The sequence below is a fragment of the Trachurus trachurus genome (assembly GCF_905171665.1).
Source record: "Trachurus trachurus genome assembly, chromosome: 15".
Classification (NCBI taxonomy): Eukaryota; Metazoa; Chordata; class Actinopteri; order Carangiformes; family Carangidae; genus Trachurus; species Trachurus trachurus.
This window is the reverse complement of record NC_139906.1, coordinates 11,063,812-11,085,544: the sequence shown is the minus strand read 5'-3', so window position 1 is coordinate 11,085,544 and position 21,733 is coordinate 11,063,812. Positions and strand designations below refer to the sequence as shown.

The 21,733-nt window shown below is 43.5% G+C and overlaps 1 protein-coding gene across 2 annotated transcripts in view; it reads right to left on the bottom strand.

The window, feature by feature from the left end:
* sdccag8 (SHH signaling and ciliogenesis regulator sdccag8) overlaps nt 1–21,733 on the bottom strand; it is a 51,683-nt gene that overhangs the window by 17,897 nt on the left and 12,053 nt on the right. For both annotated transcript variants that reach the window (XM_083987687.1, XM_083987688.1), the window contains 3 exons: nt 8,282–8,409; nt 3,464–3,572; nt 1,035–1,166 (listed from right to left, as the gene is read on the bottom strand). In XM_083987687.1, coding sequence (XP_083843813.1) covers nt 1,035–1,166; nt 3,464–3,572; nt 8,282–8,409 — 369 coding nt within the window. The remainder of the gene's footprint in view (nt 1–1,034; nt 1,167–3,463; nt 3,573–8,281; nt 8,410–21,733) is intronic.

The following is a 21,733-nucleotide window of genomic DNA, read 5'->3' as shown; positions in this document are numbered from 1 at the left end:
ATATTGACTAATTCATGAAGTGCTTGGTCCGTAAGATGTCTAAAAAAAAAACACAAAACGCCTTCACAGACTTCAGTGTCATAAAGAAGTACAAAAAGAGCAAATATTCATAAATAAGTAGTTCAGTGATCAATCAAAAGAGCAGCAGATTCATTTTCTGTAATTGATTGATCCGCTCTTCACTGCTTTTGCTTTTTTTCCAGCTAGATAAACCTCTGAAGCCCTGTTGTAAACTAAAGTTCACCCGTCAGTGATGATTCATATGTGACTGAAATCTCAATTTACTGATAAATACAGAGTGGCAAGTGAAGAGGAAACAGAGAATTGATAAATTATGGGGTATTACTTCTACTTTAAAAGTTTGAGTTTACCCCAGCTTATTGAGATCAGTCACAACTTACTATGAATTATCTCCTTGTTAAATTATTCGCCGTGAAACAACGCAGCCATAAATAAATAAATAATCTGATATGTGACCATTTAACACTCTAATTATAAAGCCCAACCATCTTTCTGTGCTTCATCTTTAGGTTATAATGCAGTTACGATGCTTTGGACCGCCACAAGTGACTGATGTGAGTCTATGAGTGGTTTTATTCTCTACACTTTATTATATAACAAAAAATAAATAAAGTTGCTGCTGTCTTTGATGAGAGAACAGTTTGACTGAGCAGCCTGAGGAAGCCGACAGCAGGACACAAAAACTGCTGTGTCAACAAATATTAAAACAATCCCTATTAAAAAAATAGATAAATAAATAAAAAATCAACATTAGATGTGGAGAGGACGATGGACTGGTTAGAGACAGATTGTCAAGAAAGTTTTTTTTTCTTTTTTTTGTAAATCCCACAAGAACGCCATAAGCAACAGTACAAAAGGTTTTGATTAATGTGTGACAATACACACACTGATAGACAATGATAGGGCACTGTTTTCAAAAGCAAAAGTGCTTTTTTGTTGTTGTTTTTCATTTAAAATAGGTAGGTATAGTTAGAAATACGGTCGTGCTGCTCCTCTGTGGTGTGTTTGCTCACCTGTCCTTCATACGCTGGTGCATGCGACCGTGCTGGACACACTGCTCCTCCATGTCCGAGCAGCGAGCTCTCAGACTCGCCACCGTCTCCTCCAGGTGTTGCCTCTCCAGGGTCAGCTGCTCCAGCTCACCCCTGCACACACACACACACACACACACACACACACACACACACTATGTTGAAAATCTACTTCACAAAGGTGCCATGTAGAGCAGGGGTGTCAAACATGCGGCCCACGGGCCAAAAACGGCCCGGCAGAGGGTCCAATCCGGCCCGCTGGTTGAATTTGGCGTAAGCATAGTATTGTTGAAATTGCATATATTTTTTATCAAGAGATTTCAGGTTGTTCATAATATGTTTTGTAAAAGGAGAGTTAATCAACTGTAAACATCTTAATAATGCACTAAAACAAAGGGAAAAATTCAAAGTTCTTCTCATTTATAGGTTAAAATACTATTATTTCACTGGTCCAGCCCTCTTGAGATCAAATTGCGCTGTTTGTGGCCCCTGAACTAAAATGAGTTTGACACCCCTGATGTAGAGCAATGCAAAGAGAATGAAACACAGTTAATCTATAGATGTTATATAACTTTATAAATCACATAATGCAAAGTGCTTCATAATATACAGTGTCATGCAAAAGATGACACATTCCCTTTATATTTTAAACAATATAATATTATATTTTAAACAAGGGGTGCAGCAGGGTGCTGCTTTGTTTCCCTTTCTCACTCTAAAATTGTAGAAGCAAAGAAAATAATACATCGATATTGCTTAAAATATTGTAAAAGAGTGTTTCATGTTCAACTTTATGCCTTTTGGAGATCATTTAATCTTCCACTTGCTTAACTTTTCACATTAACAGAAATTTTGACCAGGGTTTCCCAAGTTTTTGCATGCCACTGTACAGTAAGTACACTGTATAAATGATGACGTGGTCTGTGGGTGAATCTTGTTGATGCATGTCCTGTTCAGAAATCTTTCCCAAATATGTCAAAGATTAAGGATTTGTAAGAATAAAGAGCTCTAATCAAGTCTTTAAATTGTTAAGCAGGGTCAAATATTTACATCATTTACTTCTCAGTATGATTTTTGGCAAACCAACCCCTTATTTAAAGATGATTATTTTTTAGTATCCTGGTTTTATTTGATGCCGAGAGCAGAAACAGGCAGAAAAGATGGAGAGAGAAGGAGAGAAAGAGAGAAAGAAGGGTACGACCTGCACTAAACCTCCTCAGCTGGACGCTACAGTTGTGTCGTTTTGCATTTTGCATCGATGTGGCAAAGCCGCCCTGAACCTCATTTTCTGCTTCACAAGATGAAACGGGGCCACTCAGCAGGTGTGGACCTCTGTACGACTCAGAGTCGGCGAGACGAACAACTGCAAAACAATTTGTCTGAGTTTTTCTTTCTTCTTCTCCTTCTTCGTTTCATCCTGCTGCAACTGTCTCAGTGTAACCTCGCTCAGCCCGACTGAGACCATCCAGCAGGACTTTAACCGCTACACTAGGCTTAGACTCCAGGAGCTCAAACAGCCCACGGCTCCACACACACATACACACACACACACACACACACACACACACACACACACACACACACACACACACACACACCAACATCGCACTGCTGCTAAACTACATAACACACAGACACACACACGTCATAGCAGTGTGTCAGCATGTACTGTATGTGAAATTTGCATAAAGACACATTAAAGGAGGTTGTTATTACTGTGTGTATACTACTGATGTCCATCATAGGAGGATACAGTACTGTGTGCTTCAGTGTGTGTGTGTGTGTGTGTGTGTGTGTGTGTGTTGTGTTGTGTGCACGTGGCTGGTGAGGCCAGTGCGGTCTGGCAGGGCCAGATTGGGGGCTGTCATGTGACTAATGTGCAGCACAGCTCCAACAGCTGACAGGACACTGGGTCCAGGGTCACTCTCATACACACACACACACATGCACAATACAACACACACACACCACATACAACACAACACACACACACACACCACACACACACAGGCAGCCCAGATGGAGAGCTGTGCAGGCCTGCTGTGACTACTGTAGCATCAGGTTAACAAGAAAACAGGTCAGACTGGAAAGCAGTGTGTAGTATGTTGACATGCTCCGTCCAAACTGCCTGAGTAGATGATGCTTCATGAAACGATGACACGGATGTCCAGCGGATCAGGGGAACAAAACAATGGACGAGAGGAGCTGTGTGTGTGTGTGTGTGTGTCTATACGAGCGCATTTTGACTCGCTAAATGAAACAGTTTTCATGGGAGAGTAGACAAACAGCGAAGTTGGGACGTAACCCACCGAGTCAGAGAGAGGAACCGAACGAGAGCATTAATGTGCGAACAAACGGGAGACGTGATGACAGGATAATAAAAAAAACTAAACACAACAAAACAAACAAACCTGCTGTTTTCTGTCAGCTCTTCCAGTTTGGTCCCCAGTTTGCAGCACTCCTCCTTCAGCTTCCTAATCAGGGAATTCTGGGAACTCAGCAGACCGTCCAGCTCTGCAACTGCAAACCAGTCATGAGAAAAAAACGCTTCAGTTACAGCGAGGTTAATCATTTCAGGTGACGTTACTCGGTGACACAGACAATAAAATACTAAAATAACCACGACTTCATACTGTTTCTAGTTTTAAGATTCTGTATTTCCCTCCCTCCTTTTTAGTATTTATCTTTTTAGGCTATTTACACTTGATATCGTAGCCCCTAGAACTGTTAAAAACTAATAAATATATTTTTTTAATAATTGGCATAGTTGCCCCTATTTATACACTTCTAATCTTTGTTGCTTGAGACTATAGTTCTCCTTAAAAAATGTTTTTATAAAAATATTAAATATTCTCATATCATGTAAGACTTTATGATGTGTTTATATGTTAATTGAGTGTTGTTGACCTCTGACAGGTGACGCTCATCAAAAGTTGAGCCTCCCAGTCTCCTGATTGGTCAGTTGTATATATATGTATTATTGTTGAGATGATATGCCTGATGAAGGTCACATTGACCGAAACGTTGCTTTAATAAAACGATAACTGAGAGTGAGACAGTGTGCGGGTTATGCCCTCCTCCCAAGCACCTGTAACCTCAGGTGTGCTGAGACCGTGCTCATAGTTTTAAGATTCAGCATTAACATAAAAAGACAGAAATATCACAGTAGATGCAAGTACAGTATGACATTCATTTATTACGACTACACGGTCTGAAACTAAAACTAAGTAATCACTTTTTCTTCTTACGATTGATTCTGTAAATTGTGAATTAAACTCTGAAAACTTCTTGGACAGAAAAAACATGGCTGGGTGACTGCTCCCCGAGCCCACACAGGGAATCCGTGCACAAACAAAAACCTGACATCACACACAAAAGTGGAGTAACACTTTAAAATGAGTGTTATCGGCTGCGGTAAACTTTGGGACCGTAATGAAGCGCCAGAGGAGTTTTTCTTTGTCACAGTGTGAGGACCGAAAAACTGTGACTAAGATTTTGTGTGATCCTTTCTGATCTGCATATTTCATGAGGAGGAGGATGAAGAAGAAAAAATATTGAATTATCTTTTCTTTTTTTTCCAAATTCAAAGATCAGAGGAAGTCGCACATGAGCTCGACTCCGAGGTTTAACACCACCTCTTCCCACCAGGATGTGTGTCTGAATTGTTTTTCTTGAATTGCCGAATAATTTGTTAAAATTTTAAAACTACACTAAACTCATGGATTTTTTTTCGGGTTGTGCTTTCATTTAAGTTAAGTGACATTTGAGAAGAAAGTACAGCAGGTTTCCAAGAGCATCTACCACGTTGAGCTGAACAATGAAATCTATTGTAACAAATCGTGCAGCGAAAGCGAGATACATATGTCTCTTTGAATGGGTTCCCAAAAAAAAAACGCTTTTGTCGACACTCGCATTAGAGTCACAACAGTTCAAACGAGAGGAGGAGATGTACAGAGGGAAAACAGAAGTACAGAGGACGGAGGATGGAAATATAAAGTGCGTGAGTGGGGTAAAACGAGACGGAGAAAGAGAAGGGAACTGCTGTTTGAAAGCGGTTTCTCTTTCTCCTTTCCGCCCTTCCTGCCACGTCCTCAACCGCTCATGGGGGCCTCTTTCTGAACAATCCAACACTGGGCTTTTCATCGTTCCTTTGAAATTATCCACGTTCCGCTCTCCAACATATGTCTGCTCTTTTAAAATAACAATGGCTGCCGTTTGGATTGAGGCAATGATCCACCTGCTCCCGCATTCTGTTACAGTCAACCGAAACCAAAAAAAAAAAACACCAAGGACTCGCAGTCTTTGAAAAGTAACTCAGACTTGTGAAGAGTTTGAGGTTGTTGTTTGTTTTGTTTTTTTTACATACAGTAGATATTGTGGGGGGGGAAGAGAAAGATAGGGGGAAAAAATAATAGAGGAACAGCCATGATGCGCTATGATGAGTACCATTCACATGCATGTGATTCATGGCATCTATGTGTCACGGAAATGCAATTAAAATACAAATAAAGTAATTATGACTTGGAGAGGTGTAGAGGTTAATTGATGTGTTTCCATTAATTTTTCACAGGCTGCACGTTGCACCTTTAATGTGAGATGCTCTATATACCGTGGGTGTGAAACAGGCGGCCTGCGGGCCAAAACCGGCCCGGCAGAGGGACCAATCCGGCCCGCAGGATGAATTTGCCAAGTATGAAAATGACTTAAAAGACAGAAGGGGCATAATATTGATGAAATTGCACATATTTTTTATCAAGTAATTCATAATATATTGTGTAAAAGGATAGTTCATTAACGGTGAATATCTTAATAATGCACTCAAACAAAGAGAAAAATTAAGAGTTTTTTATTTATTTATAGGTTATCATGCTGTTATTTCACTGGTCCGGCCCCCTTGAGATCAAATTGCGCTGTTTGTGGCCCCTGAACTACATAAAATGAGTTTGACGCCCCTGCTCTATACTGTATACAGTCACCATCCCTCAAATCCCTGCCTGCCATAGATAATGCATGGGAGGGCAGAGACACTGGATGCTACCGGGAAAGAAAAACACACACAAATTCGCAGCCGTGCACACACGCGTACACTCAAACAAAGTTTTGGTCAGTGCTGGAAAAAGTTGCATGAAGAATGCTAATTAGCGGAACAGGCTTTGAATGCGTCTGGCCATGCGTAGTCCAAAAAGAAACCCTGGGACACAGAAACACAGCAGAACTGGCACTGGAAACAAACAGAGGAAAAATGAGGGAGGGAAGAGGCATGGCAGGGGAGGGAGGGAGGGACGGAGAGAAACAAATATCTGATATCATCTAGAGGCTGCTCTGTACGCATTTACTCAAAAAAGAAACATGAAAAAAAAGGGGGGGGGGGGGGGGGCCTCTGAAAAAAAGGTGGGAGGGAGCGGAGAAGAAGAAGGGAGAGAGAGAGTGAGAGTGAGAGTGAGGGGGGGGCGGATGGATGGAAGGACAAACGGATGGACAGAGAGGCGGGATTTGGAGAGCAAGAAAGCTAATTATCCAGCTCGTCTGTTGGGTTGCACGGGGAGAGGAAGTGATGCGAGCTACTAAAGGACGTCCACCACTCCATCCCCTCATCCCCTCCCCATCCACAGTTTCCTGCTGTGCTCTGATGTCAGCTCTCTTTAGACAACATGTGTGCTGCCGACACGCGCCAGAAACAGACCCTTTGTTTATCCCCCTCCCTCCCTCCCCTCCCTCCTTTTCTCCCTCTATACCCTCCATCATCTTTGTTCTGCGTACCAGCAGGCTCCCTGTTTGTTGAAGTTAACCACAGGTAAATAAAAAGACAGGAGAAGGGAGGGAGGGAGGGAGGGAAGGAGAGGGAGAGTGAGAGGAGAGGAGCTGCTGAGGGTGGGTTGGTGGGTGTGAGGAGGAGGAGGAGGTGGTGGAGGAGAGGAGGGGAAGGGGGGGGCTCCAGATGGTGCAACAGATGTGCTAGCAGCAGCAGCTCTGCTGTGCAGGCAGACAGGGAGCTCGGAGCTGGGTCTCTCTCTCAGCGCTGCTCCCATCACCTTCCCTCCGCTCTCTCTCTCTCTCTCCTCCTCCTCCTCTCGTGGCTTCTGTTCTTCTGCTCTTTTGAGGTCACTTCAGCTTCAGTCTTGTTTTCAACTCAGATGATTTGTGTTCCTGTCCCCCCCCCACTCCCCCCCTCCTCCTCCTCCTCCTCCTCCTCCTCCTCCGACTCTGCTCATGTTGAGACGGAGGTTAGCAAAGGTGGCACAGTGAGGAGGGAAAACCATCCTTCAAAAAAAAAAAAGAAGATGCAGGTTCAAGACCCTCCCCCTGCTGAAGCGTCCTTGAGGAAGAGACTGAACCGGTCCCAGCTCCTCGGCTGTGACGCCGTAACTGACCCTGATCAACTCTGCTGTCGCTGTTTTTGCTCTGTGCCGTTCTGGACGCTCCGGCTCTGTGTGTGTGCTTCATCCTATTGATTTGATTTCTCCCCTTTATTCTCTTTCTGCTTACATCATGTAAGACAACTAACAAACTAACATGCCTCTGTATGATAAAACCTACTGATATGCAAATTTGTGAACTTGCTTCAGTGTGACAACCTTTTAATAACACACACACACATGCATACACACACACTTTGAGAAGTCTCCCTAATATCCACCAGATGTGGCTCCACCATGGCTCCCAGTCACGATCTGCTGCCTCTCTCGCTGGTGCGCCGAAGGCCACCAGAGGCAGAGAGGCTGACTCAACTGACTCATCTGAGCTGAGATTTACTGCCACATTAAATTAATTTAATGTGTAGTGGTGCATTTCATCACTTAAGAGATTTTGTCCCATCTTACCAACAAAAGAAACCCACCAGGAAGAGGGGAATATGAGGGTTTTACCTTTTGTGAATACACATTATTCAGGACATATAGAGGACAGAAAATGATGATAAAGAGAGCAGCAACTAAACCGACAAACTATCCGATGGCATGTTTATCATAAATGAGGCTAAAATTGTGTATTCGATAGGTTTTTATAGTAGAAAATGGAAAAGAACAAGTGGAAACTAAGTGTTGCTGCTGAAGGACGAACTGCCTCTGAAGAGATGTGACTGAATTACCGGTAGATTAAAATATGAGTTTGCTACTACTAAATGAAATATGTTCGACAAACAGGTCAATGAAGGTAAATAATGAACAGAGGAGAGTATAATACGTGCAGATAAGACGACCACTGTTAGTCGAGTGGGTGGAGGCGCTCACCTCTCCGCTGGTGTCGCGCCTCCGTTTGCTCCAGTAACGCCGCCAGCTCTCTCTCCCTCTCCCGTGCTGTAGCGGCTGCTGACGTCATTTCCTCCTCGTGAGCCCGTTCTGCGCTCTCTCTGTCCTGTCTGTGGAAAAAGAAGAGGAGGAAATATTTAAAACCCACAGTCGCTCTTAGAATAAACAGAGAGGGGGATAAACTAGTCTGTTACAAATCCAACCTGACATCTTCAGTGCAATAATGATTTGTCCTTATTTTGCACTAAGATTGGTATATTTGTTTTATGAATGCTCTAAATACAAACGTAGCATCAATCACCGCAGTAGCATGGCTTGCCTGGCGACGGGTAAAATCGTTTTTCATCCAGATAGTGTCACTACATGTTCATTAGTGCCTGAGACTGATTACTCATGTTCTGCTATCAGTGGAGCATGAAAAACATTTCCACGTACCGACGGCTACAACGTCTGTCTTAAACATATTTATTTCATCATGTAAATTTGAGGTGTATTTGGATACATAAATATAGAGTCTGTTTTTGTATTTTTGTTTTTTTTTAATGACATTAGCTGATTTTTTTTTTGCAACAACAACACTGATGTAAACAACCCTAATAATCACTTAGATTAACTGGATTAAATGCACTCAAACACATGTCAATCAATCTCAGGGTGACAGAAGCAGACTCAGTCGGTGTTTTGTCGGTAGAGACGGAAAAATCACAGATTGTGCCTATAAGTGGCTCCTAATTTAACAGACTATGACATAAAAATATAATATACATAACATGAGCAGCTGTGAAAGCAGTGCATTTAATAATCACTCTCAAAATGAAATGTGCAAAAACTGAAGAGTGAAATGAAAAATGCCTTGGATCACACTCAAATGTTTCTGTGATCAGGAACAGAGCATAATATAGATAGATATATAGATATACAGTATCTTAAGACCAGCAGCTGATTGATTAGTGCATTGAGACGCACTGTTTCTGCTACTCGGTGGGGGGAAAGGTTGATTTGTGTGTGATGTGGAAAGGAAAAGCTGATGGATGAAACACAGAGGTGAGGGGAGAAGAGGACACACTGTTCGACACGAGAATTAAGGAGAGGACGGAAAGGAGAATGACAGAAAAGACTCAGGGGGTAGAAGGGTAGAAGTGTCAGGCCACTGTCAGCCCCAAGACCCCTGAGTGATACTGCAGCTGTCTACAGTACCAAACACACACACACACACACACACATAATGTCCACCGCTCCAGCCTTAAAGCTGTATCCTGTGATCGTATAACAGCCGAGGGTACGGTACAGTATATTTCTGTACGTGGCGAGAGACAAGAAAAGATCCGTCTGCTCTAGTCTGTGTATTCGCTGCAAAACTTCTTTCAGTCTGATGCAGATTTACTGAATCCACACTAACGCTCTTCTATGCACTATTATGAGTATTATTAATTACCTGCAGGGGATGTGACGCTACATTTATGTCATCTATGTGTCACGGAAATTATATTAATACAATACAAATGAATACAAATAAAGTAATTATGACTGGGAGAGGTGTGTAGAGGTTAATTAATGTGTTTCTATTCATCTCTCACAGGTTGCACCTTTAAAGTGAGATACTCTCTATACAGTCACTCACCATCCTCAAATCCCTGCCGTAGATAATGCATGGAGGGCAGAGACTGGATGCTACAGTACAGAGGATGAAATCTAAATACAGTATGCACAAATACGCATGCACGCAGATTAGTGGAAACCACACTAATGCTCAAAAACACATAAAACTACGGTGATGTAATGTAACATCAGCTGGTATTTGACCTTACAGAAGGTCTACATATGGTTTTCTATACGACTTCGGAGCACACACCTTCACAAGCGCCACCGCCGACATATTTGGTAGCGATCACATCGGTTTAATCACGACTTTCATTCAGCCTCGGTATCAAAACTGAGCAGGTAAGGTTGCGAGCGAAGGTGCTTGTCCCCGCTGGCTTTGAGCAACGCAGCATTTTACTGTTTGAACCAAACTTTCCAACTCAACTAAATCCAAACGCAAACCCAAACAACAGAGAAACAGACAAAGAAGGAGAGAGAAGAGAGAGGAAAAAACTACAAAGACAGGAAAATCGAACAAATAAACAGAAACTCTTCCTGAAGTCCAAAGGCGCTAATGAAGAGAGAATTCTCCAGTTTTAAGTGAAAACTTTTCTCCCCTACAGTGCTTGGCCTGCATCTCTAAAGTGACCGCGTCTGTCTGTTCCTTCGTGTGTGTGTGTGTTCTCCTGCTGTCCTGCTGTCTGGGGTGTGAAAGCGGGTGGCGGGTGTGCAGGGGACACAAGGAGACTGTGTGTGTATGCGTATGTATGTGTTTTTTTTTTTCGTTTTTTTTTCCTGTGTGTGTATGTGCGTGTGAGTGAATGAACCCCCGCTGGGCTTGAACAGCAGCCTGAGCCACCAAAGCGCACACCAGGGCTCAGCGGGAGATGGCGGGCAGGCGTTGCCAGCCATTTGGTCCTGCAAGAGGTTCCAGGGGGCCGTGTGTATTTGTGTATCTCTAAGTGTGAGTGTTTGTGTGCGACTGTGGGGGGGGTGGAGGGGAGGGGGGGGACTCTCACCAGACCTGTTTACCCACCAATTAGCATCAGACAGACCGCCAGAAAGTTCCAGCAGTCAGCAATAGAGTGGTGGCGAGGAAGGAGGAAGAGGAGGGTGATAAATTTTTTTTTTTAAAAACACAAGAAGATAGAAAAGACAGAGAGTTACACATTTGGCATCTGTTTGGTCTCGCTGATCTAATGAACTCACATATGAGTAAGTCTTAATAAACTTGTTCACAGCAGAGTTGAGCACACACTCTCCAGGCCGAGTCGACTGCACGTTTGTTTCTCTCGTGTTGGTTCGTCATCGTATCTTCAGGCCTGAGACCGTCGTCCGTCACCGAGGACCGAGTTAAAGCTGAGAAGTCGAGCTATAAGTTCGGTTGTTTCTTTCCCATTGCATGCGCCATCTTGTATCCCCCAATCCAACGCAACATGTTTAGTTGCAAAAAAAACGCTCTCACAAAATGGCTGCTGCGATGAGCACTGTCAAATTAGAGCATAAAAAAGAAGAGAAAGCAAAGGAGAGACATCAGCGGAGAGCCAAGCCCTGGAGCGAGCGTGGAGGGCGACGGGCAGAGCAGAGGCTGTGTATGTGGGGCTGGAGCTGGATAATTCTCCCTGGACAATAATCTGCCTTCCAGCTAATTGGTGAATGGGCTCTGGGTTGGTGCCTGTGGCAGGAACTCTTGTTTGGGCCTCGGAGGCAATAGACTGAATATTCAGTTAGAGGGGATGGCTGGGCCTGTTTGTATATGCCTGGCCTGATGCGCTGCAAGACAGCTTGATAAGTGTGGCGAGAGCGGCATGGGCCGGGGGCCTAAGGTAGGCTGGAATGGCTCTGGGGCTGCGGCCAGGTACAGTGGCTGCTGGGTAAGTGGGAGGTGGCAGAGGCGGTGGCTGGCTGGGCTTAGATGGCCGGGGTGGCGGCGGCGAGGAAGAAGAAGAGGGGGGCGCTGCCTGCCTAAGTGGGCACTATTCAAGCTGTTGCCCATTAGATGTGGGGTGCCAGGGCCTGACCAAGCGCGGAGTTTGCAGCACCCCATGGTGCAGCCGGCATCCCACGCCAGAACCACCAAATGCCGCGGTTTATCAGAGAACGAGCACAAATTGGAGTCAGACGGTGGACTTGGAGGAATAGAAGACATTTGCCAACGCCAGACACCACTGACCGCTGTTTGGACTAAAGTAAAGAAGACTATATTCTCTCCCTGAAAACACAATATCACTCAGAGACACATGCAAACTGGAGCGACGCACACAGGTGCATGTGTGTTCATTAACACACAAATGATGAGGACAACTCTTTGCAGACATGTAAAGTCCACAGACTATGTTTTGATATGTAAAGAACATTAAAATGATCGATGAAGCACTGCTGAAGTTGAGTTACAGTTTGGAGGCATCCAGTTACCAGAACCAGAAGTATAAAGGTGAAGAAAGATCTCGTCTATACATCCACGACATAAAAACTAAAGAGAGCAATCCCTGAAACCAGTGCATATTGATATTTATGCTCTGCCATGAGCCTGTGTTGCAAAATAACAGGTGTGGAGTGTGAACATACAGGTGAACAGATTGTTAACCAGCCTATAGCACAAACACACAAGCTTTGTTCACGACAAAGGAGCCCCAGTGTTGTAAGACACTGATGATCACTGCAAAGAGATGGAGCAGAGAAACATGAGGCAGATGGATAAAAACACTGTTTCTCTCTTATCAAGGACCGCCTATACCAAACAGTTGTAGTTATAAGTTTTACTGCGACTTACTGTGTGAGTCCGTGAAGCCACCACTTTCTATTCATTTTAAATATTGTGAAACGTTATTAAAGTAATGCTTAAAAATCATTCATATCTTCAGGTACTTGCAACAAACTAATAATAATCTCAATGAAATATTTAAATTAAAGTCATACAGTCATATTTATTTAAAGACCAAACTATTAGATTTAGATTCAAATCATTATCTGCACCTTTAGCTCAAACTATGAATTGAGTCTGAAGATGACCCGGTGTTACAGATACAGTGAGTGTACTATTTAAATTACTCTAAAATTACAACTGTTTGCTATTTGCTTGAGTCTCAACTGCTCAAAACGGTGACACCCGTGATGATTCACTCTTGTGGAGGAATTCCAGTGGATCCACAGCTATTTATGATAGACTGCATCAATCAGACGACATTAATATTCAACAGTTTGAGATGCAGAACTACAAAGATGATGCCTGATAATGTGTGACTATGCTTTTTCCTTTTTTTTTTTTCCATGTGTGCAACTGAGAAGATGGTGAGACGGAGGCCTCGTGCAAGGCCTGTCTCTCCATCCGACACTTGCCAACAATAGACGAGCGCACCGCGGAGAAAACGAAGTGACATATTGAACATTTGCTGTGCCGCTGCATTATCAGCAACGCCGCCGCTTACAACAAACATCTGAATTGTTTCGTGTAGCAGACGACACGCGGCGTCGCACAATCTTTTTCTCACGCACCTCGATGTGTTTTAGCACATTTTTATTAAACCTCGGGGTGATGTAAGTCAGTCACTCTGCTCCCCCCTCCCCACCTCCTCCTCCTCCCCCTCCTTCTCCTCGCTGCTGCTGCTCCACCTTATGAAACAAACACATCAAAACGCACGACCAGGGATCCTGATGTCGCTTCGCTGTTTGTTTGCCCCCTCTCTGCCCAGCCCATATTTCTATCTACAATATCTGTCTATCTATCCGTCCAGAGCGTTCTCATCTTTGCTCCGATCTTCTTCTTTTTTTCTCTCTCTCTTCTGCTGTTTCCATCTCTCCCTGCTCCCTCCTCTTTTCCCTCCCACCCTTTTTTCCTGTAACTAAACTGGCTGTGTCTCTCTCCATCTGCTGGTTCTTCCTTCAGCGGCCCTGCACCTGTTCACACCTCCTCTCCTGTTGGCCACCTCTTCTCTCTATCCCCCCCCTCCTCTCCTCCTCCTCCCACCCCTCCTTTATCTCTCTCTTCCTCCCTCCCTCTCTCTCTCTCCCTCTCTCTCTCTCTCTCTGCTCAGTGCGATGCTGCCAGGCCCATTCCTGGCTCAGTTAGCCTCTCTGTCATTCAATCCATCTGTCGGCAAGTCAACTTTGTTTACAGCGGGCGGCCCAAGCCTCTTTTCTTCTTCAAGGAGCGCTAAAGCCCCCCCACCGCCACCAAGGTCAGTGGCGAGCCAATTGTGCCCGAAAAACAGAAAACTGCAAATGTTAAATTAGCAAAAAAAAAATGAAATATGCTACCCCTTCCAACACACACACATACACACAGTATGGACAATGACACTCTTTAAATATGCACATCTTAAAAGCTGTTTTTAAATCTCTCATGCATATGAATAAATGCATGCACATATACACAGACAGTTATAAATACACATAACCCCTGCAGAAACAAACATTTGCTGTTAAAGCGCACATTCCCTCAGAGGAAAAAAAAAGAAACAAAAAAAAAAGAGAAAAACAGCTTTAGATTGAAGTAATTAGCTGCTGATTGGCCTCTGTCATCATCTATCTGCTCAGAAAACAGAACGAGAGAAGTTTAAAAGTATTAATTGGCACAGATGATTGGTGGTCTTAACACGGGAAGAGTGAACTGGCACCACAGGCATCTGTGGTTTTTTTAAAAATAAACACACAGCATACGTACAATATGCTCCCCTGCTGACCCAATCCAGAAACCCAGGACTCAACGTCAGTGTCAAATCTGTGCCCTACAGAAATAGTTGTGGGTAGCATATGTGGCGGAGATGGGGGTCAAATCAATTTCAGCTGAGAAGGTAAACGACTGCCGAAAATTAATTATTTCAAATCGGGATAACAGTTTGAAGTTGCTTTTCACTGACCTCTGTGTGTACCATTCATACATTTGCCTACTGACAAATACAGTCTATCTATCTATCTATCTATCTATCTATCTATCTATCTATCTATAGTAAGACTGTGAAAGAGAAAAATTGTAACACTTTCTAATTAATTTATTTAATCTATCAAATATGTTTAGGGTTAGGGAAGTATTTCTATCTACCCATATCTTTGTATTTTCCTCACTCATATGTATATCACATTTTATTTTCCTATTGGGAGCGCTGAACATGTTTACTTTGTTGTCCATTATTGAACTTATATCAGTAAAATGCACAACTGTCTTGCTTGGTTGAATGTAAAGAACAGATTTATTGCCTCATTACTTACTTTTATTAGAAGAATATCTGCGACTAAACTGCCAACGGTTTTATACAAATGCCTGTCTTTCAGTTCGGATGAACATGGTTACAAGGCATGCTAGGGAAGGTAGATTTACTCTACCTAAAGTGAAAACAAACAAGATGAAAAGCACGGTAATGTACAGAGCCACGGTGAGATTATTCAAGAAAACAACAAATATAGATTTAAAGAACTACTTATAGAGCATTTATTATCCAAACAGCTCTCTGTGTCTGTCGATGTTTAGTTGAGGCTACTTGGTACAATCAATTAGTGTGATCCAAATTCTGTTTTTGTAAATGTAATATAATGGCATTATGACGAACGTATATATTCCTGACGATCTGACTATTTAAGAGTGGAGGTACTGTTAATCTGAATTAGGTCCTGTAATATGTGAATGTTTTTGTTTTGTAGATTGTTGTTTGTTTTTTGTTTTCTGTTTGTGTGTGTTTTGTTGTGTGATGTGTTTTCTGTGATTGTGTCCTACTGCAGTGGAAAGATAATTGTGTTGGGTTTGGACTCCAGGAAGAATAGCAATGGCCTTAGCCAAAGCTAATGGAGATCCAAATAGATGAAATGAAATGAAAAATAAATAATTTCTTCCAATATAAAAAAGATGACAGAGAAAGTTTTATATTAGTTAAGAAGAAAGGTGTGCAAATTGAAAGTTTGTCCACATGAAGTGTTTTTTCTCCTGGTGCGAGCACAATCCACCTGTGTTGGAATTCACTTCACACCTGAGACGAGCCTGGTGTTGTTTCCAATGGCCGTCACCCCTCCCACTCCCACTCACACCGTTATGAACTTGGGGGCAACTGGCAGGAAAGGAACGAGCGCCATCTCTCTCCAAATCTACTCCTCATAATAATCTTCCGTGAACTCCTCCTCCATCATACCTCCTCTTCTCCTCCTTTCCTCCTTTCCTCCACACCCTATAACGAGCCCATCGCTCCTGTCCTCACTCTGTGTTTTACTCCTGGGCCATTAGATCAGACGCCCAGAGAGGGAGAGGTGGTCATTGAGGTGGAAAACAAAGAGAGGCTTTTTTTGTGTGTTTTTTTTTTAACTCAGCGGGAGGGACTGGGGCTGGAGATGGCACCGTAGGGGGGCTTGTGCCCACCTGGTGCCCGCTATTGTATACACACCATCCCTGGCCTGACAGCTTATTCCTCCTCTGCTTCCTCTACTCACTCTCTAAATGAAAACTTCCTCTGGATTCCCGTAAAACCAATAATTCCCACACTTCCTCTATCTACCTTCACCTCATCCAGCCTCATCTCCACTTTTAATCTGCCATGTCTTTCCCTAAACCTTTCTGTCAGACTGCATTAACCACAGCATTACTATTAGAGCATCACGGTCATGTTTGTATTTTATCCTTGAAGCGTTTTTCTCACAGCGTTTTTGTGGAATGAGAACATCAATATGCAACAATGCAACGTTGTTACATTTCACAATGGGCATAATTAGAAACAGCAAACTGTAGATTGCAATTCAACAACAGGCCTTTTGAAGTATCCTCGTCTCTTTGAAAAAATTACAAAGGTTTTTTTTTTTTTTTTATAGCCAACATCACAACTTATATGGACTGTCTTCTTTTTATGATTGCTTTATGATAATCATTATAGCAGAGACAATAAACAGCAACATTGCCTCTTATTATTTCAAAGGATTATGTGTGGGCGCATTAAAAAAACTAACACTGACTGACTGCAATTGTTTATTTTATTTGAGCTTTCTCTCAGATGTCATGGAACATAAACACAGCACCAAAAAGTGGACGAGCATAACTGATTTCATAGGAGGCATTCCTTCAAATAGCTGATGGCGAAGCCTCACATCCAGTGCCAGATGCGTGTTTCCCGTCCACTGCTTCCCTTATATAACTCACTCTCTCCTCTCTACTATAATTCTTCCTCTATCGTCCACATCTCCAGTCTCCTCCACCTCCCTCCCCATCTCTTTCTTGCTCCTGTCTTTTTGATCACCCAGATAAAATCTGCAGATGGGGGGGGGGGGGGGGGGGGCAGTGTCCTACTACCTCCGGTACGAGACACTGCTTGGCACTGTTGTTCCCACAAAAAAGGGCAACAGAGAGAGAAAGGGATGGATTGAAGACAAGAGACACAAAAGAGAACAAAGGGCAGCTATATGAAGGATAGAAAAAAACCCGAAGAGGATGAAAAGATAAAAAGGAGGCCAGATCAATCAGGTAAAAAGAGAGTGACCGAGGTAAAAGAGAGAGAAACGAGGGGGGGAAAGAAGAGCAGAGAGGGGGTTCTGTCATGTTGGATGAAAGCTGTGCCTACTGGGCAGTGGGCACGGTGTAGAGTCACTGATGGTGCCACCCTCACAGCAGGGATGTGTGAAGGCACAAAGTTGACCAGATGACACACACACATGCACAGAATCCATGCACACTGCACCCAATAAGCAATAAGCAGCAGTACAACCCTTAACCCCAACATTCAACACTCAGATGTACAGTATACAGTACATAACTTGAAGAGGCAGCGGCGTTACGCATCTACTGTACGAGAGGGAAGGCGAGAAACGATGAACCCAGAATGGGGGGTGGATGGATGGATGGTGGGTTTTGAAGGCAGGCAGAGGGCTGGTGGTGGTGGTGGTGGTGGTGGTGCTCTCCCCTCCGTTCTCTGTCCTCCAGCCGTAGTGTGTGTATGTAGGCCAGTGTCCCAGGGCACACTTGGCTGGGGTGACAACAGTTGTAGCCGACAGATTTGCCTCCATCTTGCCTGAGGTCTCCCAGTCAGCGATCTGTCTATTCCATCCATTCCCAGCCCCGCAGGATGGACAGATTACAGCTCTGCTTAATAATCCTGGTACTTATGGTGTGTGATTTTTTCCACTGCTGAATTTTTAGCTTTCACACTTTAACCTTTGTTGGTTTATATTTCTAGTGCAATCAAGTCGATGCAGCTTTAAGGTATCCTCACAGGAGGGCTAACGGTGTCATTTACAGCAGATGATCGGTAGATAAAGTGTTGAGGGGAGATGGGAACTTGTCTCCAAGGAGCTATCTACCTACAATACATTGACTTGCATGAGTCAACAGTAGAGAAAACAACACAAAGGATGAGAGCAAGAGGCACACAGGTGAAATGACTTTGACAAGGAAAAACAAGGGAGAGAGCCGTTTGTTGGTGTTTGTCATCGACTGCTCCCTCCAGACGAAACCGTTCATCCTGCACTCATCTTGAAACGGATTCAAACCTCCCTCTGTCATGACTGATTTAATTCCCTGGTTGTAAAAGATCAGTTTAAAATCAAACCATGACACTCAAGACTGACTGAAATGAAAATTTTGAAAGTTAAAAAGCTTCAGTCTTGGAGATTTGTTAAACGGTGCTGATGTCAAACAGTCGGCTAAACGCTGAAGGTCAGGTGGAGAAGTTAGGCAGTTTCACGAGCAACAAGATTCATGAAATGCAGCAACAACAACCAGCTAAGATCTGCACCTCTCTCCCTCTCTCAGGTGTCATATGCTCGGTGCATTTGTTGTATCCGTGGACAAACTAAAAAAAGAGCGTAAAAGTGATCAACACAGTTCAGGAGCTACAGCACAAGAAGGTCTGCACTGTTTTTGTTGCCTTTTAAGTATTGAATGCACACAGACTATGCACATTATATAATCTAAATGTAACGTTTGTGTTTCATTGTCCGTTATATGACGAAGCCAGGCAGTTTTTCTTTCAGAAAATGCAAAATGTGAAGTTGTTTTGGGTTGATGATGCGGTAAAGTTGGAATGGTTCTTCAGAAAAGAAGTCTTTACGATAGCTACTTTCATTAGAAAAAGTGCCTGGACATTAAGAAAAAGTGAATTGTTTATGTGGTTTTTGTTTTTGCTTTGTCTGTATTCTGATGATTTTGTTCGTTGTCTAAATATGAAATGTGTCTTGTAAGCCCTTATTTGGTGCATGACACTTAAATAAATATAAATTCATATATTCAAATTCATTCACACACAGGATACTTCATTTTCTCAATGTCAATATGTATGTATGAAGGTTTTAAGAAGATAGGATGGGTTTAAAGTTGAGTAGAGGAAATGTTCACGCTTTAGACGCCATGTTTTTTAAAGGTTTTTGGACCGCTCTCTTACTAAAGTGGATTAAAAATGGTTGTCATTTCCACTTGTTAGTGCCCAGCTTGACAAAAATACACATTCTGTTTTAATTACTGTCACGTCAACTAAATGAACACACAAGTAAAACTCATGATTAAAAAAAGACCAGAGAAAAGGAAAAAGATGCAGCAGAGAGAGTGAGACAGTGTGACGGAAAGACAAAAGGAAAACGAAGGGTCAAAGAAAGAAACTGAAAGAAAAGATAAAAGACCAGGCAGGTCTCAGCAGACTGAGCGAGAGAGAGAGACAGCGAGAGTGCGAGAGAGAGGTGAGAAGGCAGGATGGCAGAGAGGGCACTCCGACAGCGAGGAGAGAAGAACACGGCAAGGTCTCGTCACCAGGCCAACGGGCCCACCACTGTCAACATCATGGCACTCTGTGGTACACACACACACACACACACACACGCGGCTGGCCGACGGCCCTCCCAGCTGCCCTATCCGTAACTGTCTGATTAGTTGTGCTAAGCAGCCCCTCCCCTGCCAACCATGGTGCCATCTGCTACCCAACAACATGGCTGCCGACCAGACAAGCGCACGCACACACACAAACACACACAAAAACACACACACACACACACACACGAGCGAGCGAGCTTCATACCTGGCACTGCCCCGCTGCTGTCACACAGAGACACACACATCAAAACTTAACAGACACAGGTGTAGCCCAAAGGTATCAACGCTTAACATTTTGCACAAAGGCGTTTGTGTGCACACGCAAAAAAAACGCCATCGCACTGTGAGCTCACACGACAAGCATGTGTTCACGCACACACACACACACGCAGAAAGTCACACACACAGTTGCTGTCGAGGTTGTGTGTGTGTGTATGTGTATGTGTGTGTGTGTGTGTGTGTGTGTTGACAGTGGTTAGGCGCAGTTATGCCAGGTAGAAAGAAAGATGCTGTGCTCAAGTGTGTGCGCGCTCTCTGGCAGAGCTTGAAGGTTCATTATGGCCCCCACCTCTCCTGAGCGACTGCAGCCCGCGTGGCGCCCCGGCCCTTTTATTCCGGGCCGTGATTGGACAAGGGCCTCCCACCGAGTTGGTTTGCAGCAGTTTTGTCGCGCCCAGATTTCGCTCGCTGCTCAAAGCGAGCCTCTGGCGGGACGCGGCATCTGCTGCCTCACCTTCCTCATTTACACTTCTCCGCCCTCACACACATACACGCCGCTCTGTTTCACCGCCTTTCCAGACCTTGCTATCATGATGCACGACCGAGGGAGGGAAAAAAAAGAAAGAAAGAAAGAAAGAAAGACAGAGAGAGAGCGAGAGAGAGAGAGCGATGGAGGTACAGAGAGAGAGCAGCAGCGTGACATGTTTAATAGAGTTTAGGGAACTTCGAGAACAAGAGTCGCAGTGGTTGGTCCAGAGCTTTATCTGACTCTTTCTCTCTTCCTCTCTCCACTTCTTCCATCATCCATCCTTCTTCTCATTTCAGGACCAAAGACATGAATGTGGTATAAAAACCCGCTCACCCACTTGATTAATATCGATCAATATGCAGCATGATCTGTCATCTCATACATTGTCTCCAAGTGTTGAATCCATTTGTACTGTTCATACTGTGTTTACACCTGCTAGACGTGGGTGAAACAGTAACGTGCTACATACTGCGGTGCAGCGAGGTCATCGCAACTGCAACAAATATGCAAATAAAAATCACAGCATTCAGTTGACGACACTTCATTTTACACTTTCTGAACTACAACTGATACATTGTTGGAAATATACAGCGCCTGCCTTGCATAAGTATTCATACCTCTTGAACTTTTCCACATTTTGTCACGTTACAAAGTCAAAGTCCAGACCTAAATCCTATTGAGAAACTGTGGCAAGACTTGGCAACTGCTGTTCACAGATGATCTCTCCATCCAAGCTGACTGAACTGGAGCTGTTTTGCAAAGAAGCATGGGCAAAGGTGGCAGACTGTAGATGTGCAAACCTGGTAGAGACACAGTCTTAGGCCGCGTTCAGACTGCAGGCGAATCTCATTCAAATCGAATTCTTTCTCAAATCAGATTTTTAGGGCAAGTCAAATCAAATTTCATACGGCAAGCGTAAACTCAATGTGCTTCAAAAATGAAAACAAAGATATATTGTATAACATAAAATAGCATATACAGTAGAATAAGAAAATATTACATGTCTAAAAAACATTTAGGACATTATTATAAAACATTTTGGCTGGCAGTCTCAGTGCGGCCTTAAAGACTTGCAGCTGTAATTGCAGAAATAGGTGGTTCAACAAAGTATTGAATCATGAACACCATGTATCCTTTTTTTTTTTTTTTCAAAGGAGGTTAAATCGAAAGCAACTGGACTTAGTTATTTGTCTAGGAAGACGTTTCACCTCTCATCCAAGAGGCTTCATCAGTTCATGTACGCAGCTGACCAGGCTGGGACTGGTCCAACTATCTGGTGTGGAGACTCACTATTTAACCTCTTGTGTGGGCGTTTCACAAGGGTGATGATGTATGT